This window comes from Coffea arabica, chromosome 4c (assembly GCF_036785885.1).
Source record: "Coffea arabica cultivar ET-39 chromosome 4c, Coffea Arabica ET-39 HiFi, whole genome shotgun sequence".
Classification (NCBI taxonomy): domain Eukaryota; kingdom Viridiplantae; phylum Streptophyta; class Magnoliopsida; order Gentianales; family Rubiaceae; genus Coffea; species Coffea arabica.
Window position 1 is genome coordinate 7097056 of NC_092316.1, and position 14943 is coordinate 7111998.

The following is a 14943-nucleotide window of genomic DNA, read 5'->3' on the forward strand; positions in this document are numbered from 1 at the left end:
AATAGAAAAAAAATTTAAAATTAAAAACATTTATTTTCAAGAAAGGTAAGAACATTTATTGCCCTATAACATGCACCCCTACACAACCATCATTTCACTTTGTACGTTAAAAGTATCAATTTTATTGCTTTAGTACCTTATTCTATTATTTTATTACGTATTATTCAAATCAGTTAAATATATTATTCTTATTAAAATTAAATTAAAAAAATTCTTTAGTGCCCTTATTTCGCATCTACATGCTGGAAATTCTCTTAGACACTAAAATCACTCTGTTTTTTTTCAAATATGGCAATGAGAATTTGTCGACTTTCATTTATCCAAATTTGGTGTGACAAATTTATGGGCAGGAAGTACAATTTGTGATAGTTTACAGGAGCAAATTGCAATTAATCCCCAGAAATATTTTCTATGCGACCAATCGCGGAATCTCAGGATTCCCAGAATCCCAACAACTCCCATCAATGTCCGAACGAATGAACGGATTCCACTTCCAACGGCGGCCTTCCTTTTGTCCTCTTTCCATTTCCTTCCAGCAATGAAAAGAGGACAAAACCCACACACACAGAACACCTTACGAACCACAAAGAAAAGACGCGCACAACACACACTGGCGCACCGAACATCCACTTAGCTTAGCTTGAGAGGTGGGTGGAGTGTGGAGAAGCAGTGGCAATGGGGTGGGCAATAGCATTGCACGGCGGCGCCGGTGACATCCCAAAAGATTTGCCACCAGAACGACGTAAACCCCGCGAAGCCACCCTTCGCCGCTGCTTAGAGATCGGAGTTGCAGCTCTCAAAGCCCACAAATCTGCCTTGGATGTTGTTGAACTTGTGGTATCGTTATATTTATTCACTCGTTTATACGTCTATATTGATAATCATGAGCAAATCTTTTTGTCGGTTTAGTTTTTTGTCTTTGTTTGCTTTTCTTTTTTTCCTTTTGAAGTGGAGTGGCAACAATTTTTTGTTTAGTATCCATTTTAGATCACATTTCAACATTTCCTAGCATGAAAATTGCATCATTCTTTTTTCCTTGAGAGTTGATCTGAACTTAAGGATTGTTTATTTTTTGGCTATCTTTTGTTGTTTTAATAGGCATCTATGAAGCATCCAAGCTCCTCTAGCAATGCCTTTTATGTGTTTGTTCTTCAGTTTATAGTGCATATCGACAACCTAATTTGTTGCAAAGTACAGAAGTGCCATGAGATGAGATGAGATGAGATGAGGTGCTAGCTAGTTGTTTACTCTGTTTCATGTATTTTATAACAATTGGGCTAGTGTGTGTCATTTTGTCTGCGTGTGTCCGTGTGGTGGTTCTGTTTTCAACTATTGAAAATCTGGGCTGTTTACAGGCTTTGGGTTGAACAATCTTGTTTTAGTACCATAATTCCTATTCTATATGGTTATATTCATAGTCACTTTATAGAAATTTGTCTCATTCACTACGTTCTACCTATAGAATTTGGCAAATATGTCTCTGAACACAGGATGCTATGATAATGCAATGATTGGTTTTGAAAAAGTTAGCAGATAATGGTTTCTTAAAACCAACAAAGGATATTACTGTTTTATGGAATTACTTCTTCTCATGTAGTTTTGATTATCTTATTTATTGTTTCATGGACTTTTTTTTTTTTTTCTTGACTTGGTGAACAGGTACGGGAACTGGAAAATTGTCCACACTTCAATGCTGGTAGAGGATCTGTACTGACAACAGATGGCACTGTGGAAATGGAAGCTTCTGTCATGGATGGTAAAACGAAAAATTGTGGAGCTGTTTCTGGTCTTACCACGGTTGTCAATCCCATTTCTCTAGCCAGGCTGGTCATGGAGAAGACTCCTCATATATACCTTGCATTTGATGGAGCAGAGGCTTTCGCCAGGGAACAAGTATGTGAATCCTTGTAAAAATATCTCTGTCTTTTTCTTTTCTTGTTAACCATCGAGACACAAATGCTAAGGCTTTCCAGTAGTATAAACTCTGCACCAGCTGCGATTTGCATACTTCTGCTATTGCTGAAAACTCATCCATTGAGGTCGCTCATTAGGATTATATTTTGTTTCCACTTGATTCAGTAGATGGAATTGATATTACCAAATGAAAAAAAAAAAGTAGACCACATTTATGGGTTTGCCTTCTCACAAATGTTTGCATTTCCGTCCTTGTATCCGTGTGACTTCTTTTAAAATAAAGATTCATTCTGTGGAGTAACTTCAATTTGACTCTATTGGATGTATGGTACTTTTAGATTAGAATATCTGGTGAGAATAATTCGACCTCATATTTTTCTTCTTATTGAATCTCACTTGTATTAACCCTCAGATATTAGCAGATTTGTAAACCATTTTTTATTCTGTTCTGATTATCTTTATTGATGTTTGGCATTTGTTGTTTTATAGTCTTTTAGAGATTCTAACTTTGTGTTCTCTTCTACACTCATGGGTATGCAGGTGGGGAGGGACACAAAGAGCTATATTTTTCCTCAAATTGTTCATCTATAAACTGTAGATTATTCTTGGCTAAATAAAAGCAAATCTAGAAAAGAAAGGAAGTATGAAATGATTTGTTTGCAACCATCATTGTCAACTCGTTGTTTCTTGTAGTACTACGGATGCTTTACTAGCTGTAAAAAACTGGTGTATGTCACCCATTTTTCTGGAATTGAATTTGTCCTTCATGGTGATTATTCCTTACTGTTGCAGATATTAATCTTCTTTATGTTCCAGTCTTAATGTTTCCTTATTATTCTTTTCCCGTTGGTTTTTTCATTTCCCACCAATAATATTTATCCTTTTTCGATCATTAAGAGCAGTTGCTGAACAATTTCTTTTACATCATTGGATCTGTGATAAGTAGTTTACTTGTAGTTGTGGACAGTTTCTTCCCTTTTCCAGTACTGTTTTTAACCAAAACAAAAATGGTTGCCTCAGTTATATTAGTTTCGAAAGTTTTGAAAAAATTGCAATATGCCTTTAGGGGGTCGAAACTGTAGACTCGAGCCATTTCATCACTCCTGAAAACATTGAGAGGCTGAAACAGGCAAGAGAAGCTAACAGAGTTCAGGTACGGTTCTACAATCTTTTGGTCACAAATTTTGCCAGAAGTCCATAATTGATTTTAGCTCACAATATTCTGACTCTGCATGCTTCAGATACATGATTTTCTCTTTCTTTGTATGTTCAATCATAAGGAATTTTCCTGCAACCACGGCCAAGTGGGAACAGTCAGTTCTATATTCTTGAAGTTGTTGTTTAATCTTGCTCTTCCTCCTGATGGACCCCCGAACGAAAATCTGAAAAAGACGATCTTATTTATGAAAGCTTCTTTTTAGGTTATGCATTTACTTCTTATAGAATAAATATTGACATAGTTCTCATTATGGTATCTAAGATCAGTGTGGAATCTGTTCTAACAGTGAAATATACGATGCTTCAAGTGCCTACTCATATGACTTCAAATTATCTTTTTGAGCGAGATTCCAGTGTAGTAGGTTTCTGCCAGGCCCTTGTGTATTGGTTTACTGCCTTGGGCCCCATGCACCTTGTGTAGATGTATTAAGAAAGCGAATCAGAAGTATTTGGGTTTCAGTTTCTGAAAAGAATGTGGAAAGGTTCACTTCATAAATTACTTCTGGGCAAATATGTCGACATGGTGAAACTTAACCCCAAATTCTGTTGGTTTGTGAGGATACATGATAAAGGATTAGTACATGACTCCTGGGTTTGTTAAACCTAGTATTTTGGCATATAATGTATCCTATGACACCTTCTTATTTTGAATTAATGAACATACTAATGAAATGGCCCAAATACATCAAATGAAAGGTAAACATACTTGTAGAGTGGCAAACACATTAGCAAAGATTTATGCTTATATGCAATATGAATTTCACTTGGATTCTTAAAATTGTTATTGCTGGTTTGAGTATTATGTTACTGGAGAACCTAGATGGCATCTTATAAAACAATTAATGTACGATGATTCCAGCAATATAATAGTCTCCATCTATCATTTTTTTGGATATTTGTACTCCGTTAAAACTTGAAGCAATGGGCTTTTAGTTAGAAAAGAGCTTCTAGGCATTGATCACCATACTTTGGGAGAAGACACCCATGGTCTTCATTCATGAATTGTTGGGTAGTCTTGTTTTGAGAATTGGTTAGTCAATTTAGCTCAAGATATTAGTTGTGCTTAAAGGTTTTGATTGCATACAATTCTTCTTTCAAGGATAAAGAGAAATTCTGGACTCTTCTCCACTGATTGCTCTTAAGTGAGAAACATTACATAAATGATGCTGTAGGACAATTAGGAATTTAAGATGACTTAAAAAGGAGAAACTAATAAGATAATTTGGTATGCATAAATAACCAGTTTTATGTTCAAAGTTTACCTTTGCTTGAATTGAAACTGCTAATCTTTCTGCACATTCCCAGATAGACTATACCCAACCTATTAAAAAAGCTCCAAAGATAGCACCAGTTCCAGAGGGGGACCAAATTGGTACTGTTGGATGCGTGGCCATTGATACACAGGGGAATTTAGCTACTGCTACTTCTACTGGTGGATTAGTCAATAAGATGGTGGGTAGAATTGGTGATACTCCCATCATTGGCACCGGGACATATGCCAACAATTTGTGTGCAGTTTCGGCTACTGGCAAAGGTGAATCCATAATTCGTGCTACTGTTGGTAGAGATGTGGCTGCTCTCATGGAGTATAAAGGCCTCTCACTCGAGGATGCTGCAGCTTATGTTGTTGAGGAATGTGCACCAAAGGGCACTGTCGGCTTGGTTGCTGTGTCTGCCACAGGCGAAGTAACCATGGCATATAATACAACTGGTATGTTTAGAGCTTGTGCAACAGAAGCTGGTCATGCTGAACTCGGAATTTGGAGTAGCGAGTCAAATGAGTAAATGATATTGAGTAATCGCTTTTGTTGGTGTTTGAGTTCCAACAACTTACTACAATGTAGACCTATTGTTGCGGATTGAGATGTGACGTTTGTGTCTGCTAAAGTGTTTTGGCGGATTGATGGATGGATTTTCATCCTGGCATATAATGGTGCTTCTTGTGATACTTTGCCTTCTGATAGGATATAGAATTCTGTTGTGCTGCTGCCAGTTTTCAATCTCCGGGGTCAAAAATCAGTCTAGAAAACCTTCATGCCTCATCAGCTTCATGATTCTCAATTTTTACACCAAACCTCCGCCTCATCAAGCATTGCCAACGATTGTGCTCAAATTTGACGCTTTATTGAGCGCCGCCGCCTCAAAGAACTACGATTAGGAGCACATTACAGAGTCTGTTGACATATCCATTCTGCACGGGCATTCATTGCCAACTCTAAACTATTTTATCACTGTGCTCATGGTCTAACTTCAAAGATTTTTTTGACCAATTTTTTTAGTTCTTAATATTTTTTACTTGCACCATGTCAATTATAAATAAAATCAGTTTTCAATTCTTTAGCGGCTAAAATGATAACTTGATTAAGTTACTTCTCTATTCCCTTGTTTTTTTTTTTTTTTTGAGAGAGAGAAAGTAATGATCTATGAATTCAAAAGCCTGGCTGTCCTCTCTAGTCCTTTGAGCGGGTCCCTACTCCAGACTTCAGCTCTATATTTCTTGGACTTAATGACTTGATTTGGTGAACTCATATGTCTCCTCAAATGAAGATTGAGAGTGAAAAGAAATGCTTGATGGTTTGCACTTTTTAGAGCTGGTTTCTCTGAAATAATCACTTCGAGAAAACAAGAAAAACATCCTAACGCGGGGGAGAAAAGTTGGTCCAAAGGGTTCCTACAAAGATATATAATCGAAAGCAGAACTTGGGAGGGCATGATATGGAATGTGAGTTGACAGGATTAAAGGACCAAAGAGAAGTAGTGTTACTTCTACTTCTAAGATGATCAAGATCAATCTCATTTTTTGAGATAGAGTTGCCACTCGAAAGGCACCAGTGCATGAGGGCTTGTGCTTTTAATCAAAGCATAACGGCTACGGTTACCAATGCTAAAAACAATGGCTTTCAACCATGTTGTGCCTGCTTTGGGCAAGGTTGCCAAGAGGATATCATTGTTCTTCGACTGGAAGGCTATTACAGGTTGAAGCATAGATTCGGGGCACGAAAAGCCATTGAATTGCAGCATAAACCTACCATTAAAGCTTCTCTCTCTTGGAAGTGACACTTCTCGAGTTTGATCATCATCATCATCACATTCTTCTTTCTTTACGTTCTGAACTAATGTTGTGGACTGAAACTTGAGATTCATTCTCCATGAATAAGTTAATTAACAAAAGGCTAGCGACTCAAGCCTAAAGAGTAGAAGTCTATGCTTGAAAGGTGATTGGCAGCGAGAACTTAATTAGAAGTTCGTATGTCTCTTATATAAAAGTATATAATGCTAGATTACCTTTAAACAAAAAAAAGACAAAAATCATAAATTTCGTCCGGAGATATTTCAGCTAAAGTTTTTGTCTTTTTGAAAATTTTGCAACCATTGTAACCGTCACACAATCAATTCAAGAAAAAAGTCTTTTGACAATGGTAATGTTTATTACTTTTGTGACAATGTTAAAAAATGTGAAATTTAGCTGTCGGGGCAATGCTGGATGGTTCATGTGGAGGGGAGGCCATTGATGTAATGCCTCTTTCTGATGTTGCTTTATAACGGGTGTCAAAGCCATCCAAAAGCACGTCCATTGGACCATTGCACAATTTTTCTCTCCCTCTGTTAATCTTCAATGAATTACCAAACTTGGGGTTGTGGCCCTTAACTCTTTCTCTGCTTTGCCCTTTCCAAGTGACTATACCAAAACATTCCTTTGGGCTGGATGTTTCTCAACCCGAGTTAAGCCGAACCAAATTCTTGTATTTCAGGATGCCCAGGGAGATCCAATCGTACCGACAGAATTCGCTGCAAACATTCACGAAATAAAAGATGAACCCTGGAAAAGAAAACTCGAAAAAAAAAGATCATTCGTTACGATTTGATCTACATCACGACTCTAATAGCGTGGAAACTCGTACTAAAAGTTACATATTTACAATTTAACAGATTCAGTAGATTGGAAAAATTATAGACAAATCTGAAATTCAAAAAATTTAGAGTTGTACAGACCGTTGCAACTCCTTCTGTGTATGTTACAATTGCTAGATCTACTAATCAACGGTATTACACTTCAATAATGATGATAAGCTCTGTCAAAACACATTCAAGAAAACTCTTACTAAGCAAACTTGAGGGAGACTTTATTAGAAAAAATAGAATAAAATGAAAAGCAGAGACTTTATTAGAAAAAAAAAAAACAGAATAAAACGAAACGAGATTCGTGGGCATGGTCTCCCCCTCCTGAGGGAAGGCCTTTGAAAAGAGGGGAAAAGGCAGAAAGAAGTTGAAGAAGAGGAGGTTACGTTAAAGTTCTTGGTCAAGAAAGCATGGTATGGTTTCTACGTGCTGCCTGATTTTCAACAAGCTAGTCACCAAACGGTTGGTGATCTACATTAAACGCTCAAAGTCCATCCAATTTTCTGATTTCATTTATGGACAACACTGTTAGATGCCAATGAGTACTACACAGCTAAAATCTAGCCAATTAAACGAAACACAATATGATGAAGGGTTTGGCTAATGAGTGTCTCCGGACATCTATCAAAATAGGTTCAGATGTCAATCATTTTGATAAGAATAAAATTAATTTAAAAAACATTTAAATATGGGGAAGATAATAAATATGAGTGTATGTATTCATATGATAAATGAGATGTAATTTAATCATATTAACGAGTGCTTTAAGCATATGTATTCATGTTGATGGAATATGCAACAATTATTTTTTTTTTTTTTTGTAACAAGAAAGAATACAACACACTAATGAAAATTGTATATGAAGACACGATATTCTAATTGCTAGTTTTGGAACATAAAAGTTGGAATACTCAAAAGAAAAAAGGACTAAAAACCAGAACAGGTAATTCAACGAATTTTATTTCTCATGTAATCGCCCTTCAAATTCCTAAGAACGACTATATTTCACAAAATCCAAAATAGAACTTGTAGACTTGGAACGATGGAGGAAAACATCATGATTTCCTTTGTTATAGTAATCAACACTTGGTATCTTTGAGAAGAACATTCCTGTGGAGAAAAAACTGTGTTTGTCGTGATTATTCAACTAATTATGTGATTTGGTCCCATACCACACCTAGTCAAAGACAGGGTGATAAGAATAGGCTAATCAGTTGGAGTCTCATATGTAATTAAGAAGATCCTCGGCAGCCAATTCAAATTTGAAACGAATCGATCACAATTATGGTCCATCATTATCGTAAAAGAGACAGCGAAAAAGCAACAGTAAAGTGAGGTTAAGAGGCGATTTCGCATTCATGCAACGTTAAAAGAGGTCTACAGGCATGTCTTGTTGACAACCACCTTTCTTCCCCCCCATGTTAGCAAAATAATGTGACGTTGTCGTCATTTTCCACTATCTTCCATCCAAGCAACGATATAGCATGAGGTTGAAAGATTACCATTCCCACCTTCATTATCACTCTAATGAATTTTAGGTATGCTTGTTGGCATATGTCTTTAAAATTATTTCAAAATATCATTTGATAACCAATGTTTTTTTTTTTTTTTTTTTTTTTTGGTGTAGAGTCTTGCTCCAAGGATACACAGCAAGGTAGCACATGTGAATCAATCACGAGACCTGCTGTTAACTACGTACCAGATTATGAAATCAGTCGGAGTTGGACTACCTGCAGAGAGGCTGATACCTAACGCTTGCAGGATAGAATTTTTGTAACGGGTATCTAATGGACATTTATTATTATACTAACTTTACATCTAACTAGCCAATATTTATGAATGGCTAGTGATCTCATGTTAGACAAGCACAATATTACTCTTGGCATACCACATAAACTAGGAATTACACAACTTGAAAGAAGAAACTTTTAATTTATTAATATTACTCTTGGCGAACTTTTAATTACCCAAACCCACATAAGATTTTATAGAAGCTCCAACAACCTATCACCTCCTCGAGAGCCGATTCTGATTAGCATCAGGAGATGGGCTACAAAATTATTAGAATTTAAACAACTCTGCACCTAACTTATATTAATAGCAAACCAAACTTTTTCTTTACTATTAAGGTTCATAAAAAGGAGAGGCTACCAAGTAGTACATCATGGGATTTAAGAAGGAAAAATGGATGAAGCCAAAACACACAAAAACAAGAAACCACTTATTTTGGATTGGATAAAACCGAAAGTGGCTAGTATCTCAATGCATGGGGGGCACATGGCTTGGTCCATTTTTTTTAGATGAAAAAGGCTCATCTCTTATCTTAGCTTCACAATATGTCATCCGTGCACTAAGTCGCTTACTATAATTCTTATAAATCGCCCATCAATTGTAGTTTATTTAAACTCGAGCGCTTGTGGCAACACAAGCACCAAGCCCTCACCACGGACTCAAGAACATGATACATTATTGTTTGCTCCCGTAGGTGCATGCACTAAACTAACAATAAGGACTGTTCTTGGAAGGTGTCTTGCCCACAATTGTCTCGAATGCACATAGAATAAAAGGGGGAAAAATAAACTAAAAAGAGAGGCAGTAGCTATCACAGTTTGAATTATTTCTCATGTTAGGAATCTTCAATTCACATTCACTCCTTGTCTGTCACAGAGTTGGTCTAAACTCACATGTTGTGTACAAGCATAAAGACAATTCTTGTGGGACAATACTCACATGTCCATAGAAAGTAACCGTTGCACCAATTTCTTGATAGGAATAAATATAAACGGGTGGGTCGGTAGTACCAGCATCATCAGGTGAAATTGCAGCAGCATGGGGCAATATTCGAATACATTAATTTGCCAGTAGCAGGAGTAATGGAGAGAATAATAAATTAGTACTTGCTCACTGATTTTTAAGTATTAGAAATATTTTGCACTACTTGCTTACACCATTACATAGTTTTCACACGCACATCTTCCTTAAGAACTCTTTGATAATAATGTTTATAATATCTTTAAATTGAAAAATACTTTTGATAGACATAAATGATATATCTCAAGAAGTTTGATGAATTTAAATTGTCAAGGTTTTCCAAGAATTCAAATAAACGTTTTCTTTAGGCAGCCCGGTTGCTGGTAGGACACCTCCTTGTTAGAACTGGACCGACAAAACACCATGACACGATTGATTTGTTCTTCCTCATTCGAAGTAATCCAAAGGCTTCGCTTGGCTGGGTTCAGACGTTGCATAAAGAGAGCAAAGGCAAGCAATTTTATACGTGATTCTTGGGAATTGATGCTTCGGAGAATTATAACTTGGAGTTAGGTTAGCTGTTAATCAAATGTAGATTTTTGCAATTGAACGCTATATTTGTTTGAGATATTCAGGAGATAGAAACAAAGTTTGGACTTTGAATGTTATATATATAGGACCTCTAATTTACCTTACTAGAGCAGTCGCCATGCAAATTAATTCAGGTAATAAACTCGAAATCATTTTATGTTAGGATCGTATGTGTGTGTGTGTGTTTATATATATATATATATATCAAGAAGTTTGGAAAAACTACACGCCTGACCAAAAATTTCTAGACCTACGATCCAGAGAGAAGGCGTGATCCTCTTTAATCCATCTTCAACCAACTAGGTTTAGTTGCTGACAGGTGTCGAGTCTGTGCAATAATAAATGTCTGCTCAAATAAAGTATAAATTTTATATATAGTGGTTAGTAGGGTCGAATCCATAGGGACTGAGAAAATTCGTTTCTCCTCAATTTCAAAGTACGGGGGATTTTATAAAAATATAAAAATAAATAATTAACTAAATTAAAGCAATGCACGAAAATATATATGAATGAATCAATTAATAATAGATACGACGACTCTAGCCGCAATTTTTCAGACATGGTCCATTCAACTGATCATCGATGCAAAGATAATTCAATTACTGATTAATAGATTAGTTATAGTTGCCATACACGCGATAAATAACTAACTTTTCCTTACTTTATCGATAGCCAAGGTACGACCGTTGACTATTTCTTTAATCAAGAAACGACTCTGGTACGATCGTAAGATTTAATTTCTCGATTGCATTAATAATTAGAAAAGTCCAATCCTAACTAACAAACACGCTACGAGTGTTTGTTTAAATTAGATCATATATTTCACTGACATAGGACCAATCACGCTAGTCGTCACTGGTATTTACCAATCAAATAATTACGGATTTAATTGATTAATTTGGCAGTATATTATTAGGTTAATTCGAATATCGGGCCTTGATATTCAAATAATAAAACAATAATAAGAACTTAAACTAGAAAACGTACAAATCCCATGAATAAAAATAAATAAATAAAATTAATTCGATCTCACGGATATTTGAAACCACGCCTTCAAATTGGTCTTTGACTAGAAAAAGAAATTCAACTACTTTCTATTGAGAATAACCCACGCAATTCCATTGGTGAGAATTGCATGAAGTTCCACAATGGAATAAAGAAAACTTAAGGAAAGACGAATAGAGAGGCCAAGCGGCCATCCTTCTCCTCCAAGCAAAAGAGTCACGACTCTTTTTTTCTTACATTTTCTTATAGAAAGTAAGAGTTATGCAAATAAACCTAATCCCGTGAGAAACCTCAAAAGCCGGCAACTCTTGAGGTCCTCACAGGGACTTATCTACCCAACCCATACCCCCTCCCTTACCGATGTGGGATTTGGAAACCCCGACAGGGGCAAGTCCAGTGGGCCGCCTCTGCTAGAGGATAAAGACCTCCCACGAACTCTGTCCTGTTGACCCACCCCTTGACGAGAGTTTCTTTTCTTACATTTTCTTACAGAAAGTAAGAGTTACGCAAATAAACTTAATCCCGTGAGAAACCTCAAAAGTCGGCAACTCTTGAGGTCCTCATAGGGACTTATCTACCCAACCCATACCCCCTCCCTTACCGATGTGAGATTTGGAAACCCCGACAGGGGCAAGCCCAGTGGGCCAAAGGCATTGTCACGACTCTCTTTTTATTGTTTCTATCCTACGAAGTACTAATCAAACGGGATTTCGACTTCCTTTCTTCTTCTTGTTTCCTAATTAATCTCAACTACTAACACTGCTACTACTTCTCCTAATAGTCTCGTGTTTCGAGGAAAAGAACAGACAAGGTAAACAATAATGCCTTTCTGGTCTTGTTTCTTACCATTAGTAGACTAGTATTATTTAGCCAAATCAAATTGGTCTAACAAATCATCTTATCCAAAAATGAAAGATCAAGAATGATCATTTGATGAAACATCTGTGATCAGACTTTCGAGACTTCGACTCATGACTAGAAATTTTGCTTCAACTCCCGAGCTCTCCTGACATGCAAAGCTTAAACTTCCACGTGCCTACGTCGAACAGTAGATCCAATGAAAAATCACGCCTTTTAATTACTTTTTGCCTTAAATCACTACAACCAACACAATTGCGAAAAATGAGTAGAACTCGCCAATTAACGCAATATTTGATCTTTTCTTTTGCTACGCCTATGAGGTGGCATGATTTGGATGACCAAGAGAATAGCTATAAAGTTAATTCGCTCAAATTATTAGAGTATTAAAACTTCCAATAAGGTTGTAAGAATCAAATATCAACGGAAATATATACATATATTGATACATGGCATGGCAAAACAACTACTAACGAGATTATTAAAAAAAAAAAAAAAATTTCTTGTTTGAATGACATTCGACTTCCGGGCACCTGCATTTCCCTCAGTTCGGGAAATAGAACCAAATCATAAGTTTGCTTCCATTGAGGTCAGGCAGGAGGGAGATAGATTTGATATTGTAGTTATCTTATCTTCTTTGCTTCTCTTCTATTTCTTGACGGTATTTTCATTTTGGATATTCATTTGATGGAGTCCAGACATTCATTTATTTGCACAACCTAACCTCTAACATTATACAGTCGCGTTTGTTGCATATTTACGTACACTAGTTTTTTTAGCCTCACGCAATGCGTGAGGATGCCCTGGGTCTATGTTAATCAAGATCAAATGAAGGCAAGTGGATTAATGTAAAATGGTTATATATTTAATACATGATAGGTGTTAATAAATGTGGAGAATTTGACTTTAGATAAATTGAATATTGTTGTTACTTGTTTACTCATTTAATTTGTAATTTTCTCTTAGATAGTCAGTCTTTGACTCAAGATCTTTGCAAATTCTTGATATTATAAATAAATGATGCATTCATTTAAAATGTACAAGTACATACATATATCATAAATATGGTGACGTTGATCACTTTTAAAATTATGCACACATTATTTGTATCTAATCAAGAATGAAATAAGTTTAAACAAGATCAGCTAGGTGAGAGTGCAAGACTTCACCTTGTAAAACCGCCAAATCTAGGTCTTCAATTGGAGAAAGAAATACATCCAATATGTTGCTTTTCAGATGACTTTCTCTCAAGATTACATAGGTAATACAGCTTTGTGTGGCTCCCACAGACCGCTTCGGACACCACCCACTGCCTACTCACCAGGGGAGCTCAAGCAACTACAACTATACGATGAAAATACAAATACACGTCTGAACTCTGAAGCACAAACACAAAAGCCACCAAAGTTGACCAAGCACACAGCTGAAGCACGAATGCAAAAGTCACCGAAGTTGCCCATAATTTAGGCGGTGGATTTATTTTACAAATGGGGTAACAAACTCATGTTTAAAATCCAAAAATATGTATTTATAGAATCATTTTTTCATGCTCGAAAGAAAAATTGGAACTACGGTAAAAGTTTAAAAATCATAATCCATTTCTTAAATTGCATATTTTTTTATGAAGAAAGTTTATCCTTGTGCAAAAAAAAAAAAAAAAAGGTTTACACAGCCACGGGATGCCTTCATATTTTTAGTAACAAACTCATGTTTAAAATCCGAAAATATGTATTTATAGAATCATTTTTTCATACTCGAAAGAAAAATTGAGACTACTGTAAAATTTTAAAAACTATAATCCATTTCTTAAATTGCATTTTTTTTTATGAAGAAAGTTTATCCTATTGCCAAAAAAAAGAAAAAATGTTTACATGGCCACGGGATTCCTTCATATTTCTTTTAATTTTTTTTCCAAAATAGGAGGACCCTCTTGTTTATATTGACAGTATACATTTTCACATTTTAATGCATATTATTTAATCCAAATTTGAATTCTAATATCAACTTTTGTATATATGACATGTATCCAAAAATGATGGTGAGTGTGTTTGGATTGAAATGATTTGAAAAAAATAATTTGCTTCACAAATTCCAATCACCTTTTTATCTCACATATATCACATTATAAAATATGCTACAGTAATTATATCAAATAAACTCCTATCCAAATAAACTCAGTGTATACTGTATATTCTGAAACTCTTGGTTGAAATGTAAGATAATTAAAGAATATTTCATAAAGCTACATATGCAAAACAGTGGAAATGTAAGATGCTACTTTCAACGTGAACCTACTGAAATAAAATGCACAAAAACATAAACAATTTGATTGTAAAAAAAAAAAAAAAAAAAAGACACAATCTTATGTAAGCAAAGAAGAGGACCATGTGCCGAGCAGCTTACAACCGAGCTAAGTGGACACATGAATGCACCAGCAAATTGCTAAGAATCAGAAGACACACTTTAGCAAAGAAACACGCGGACAGGAGCAAATTCCCAGCAAAGCCACTACCACCGAATGACAGACGACCAAAATGCCCCTTAAGCTCACACAAATAACAGCATAACCGGACCATGAGGCACTGTTCACAATCCCAACTCCCGCTTTTAGTATAGTAAAGATTGTGTTACTTTTCTAGATTTAATTCAGTTTTTTCTTTTTAAATTAGGTCTTTCTAAGTGATACCTACATTCGAATACACTCAA

At 35.8% G+C, this 14943-nt stretch overlaps 1 protein-coding gene across 2 annotated transcripts; it reads left to right on the forward strand.

The window, feature by feature from the left end:
* The first annotated feature begins 414 nt into the window (after positions 1 to 414).
* Positions 415 to 5080, forward strand: LOC113738380 (isoaspartyl peptidase/L-asparaginase 1). Of its 2 annotated transcripts, XM_027265560.2 has the most exons (4): positions 422 to 837; positions 1660 to 1893; positions 2981 to 3067; positions 4438 to 5080. In XM_027265560.2, exons 1-4 carry the CDS (start codon positions 676 to 678, stop codon positions 4915 to 4917), a joined length of 963 nt encoding a protein of 320 aa, XP_027121361.1. In that variant the 5' UTR covers positions 422 to 675; the 3' UTR covers positions 4918 to 5080. The 2 variants fall into 2 exon arrangements, with proteins under 2 accessions (XP_071901887.1, XP_027121361.1); XM_072045786.1 differs by lacking the exon at positions 2981 to 3067 and having other exon boundaries at positions 415 to 837.
* The last annotated feature ends 9863 nt before the right edge of the window (positions 5081 to 14943 follow it).

Excerpts from the sequence above, each read along its gene's own strand:
- LOC113738380 (XM_027265560.2), top strand. The coding sequence starts at position 676 with ATGGGGTGGGCAATAGCATTGCACGGCGGCGCCGGTGACATCCCAAAA. Across the intron at positions 1,894-2,980 it reads AGGCTTTCGCCAGGGAACAA|GGGGTCGAAACTGTAGACTC; the intron begins GTATGTGAATCC and ends ATATGCCTTTAG. Across the intron at positions 3,068-4,437 it reads GAGAAGCTAACAGAGTTCAG|ATAGACTATACCCAACCTAT; the intron begins GTACGGTTCTAC and ends GCACATTCCCAG.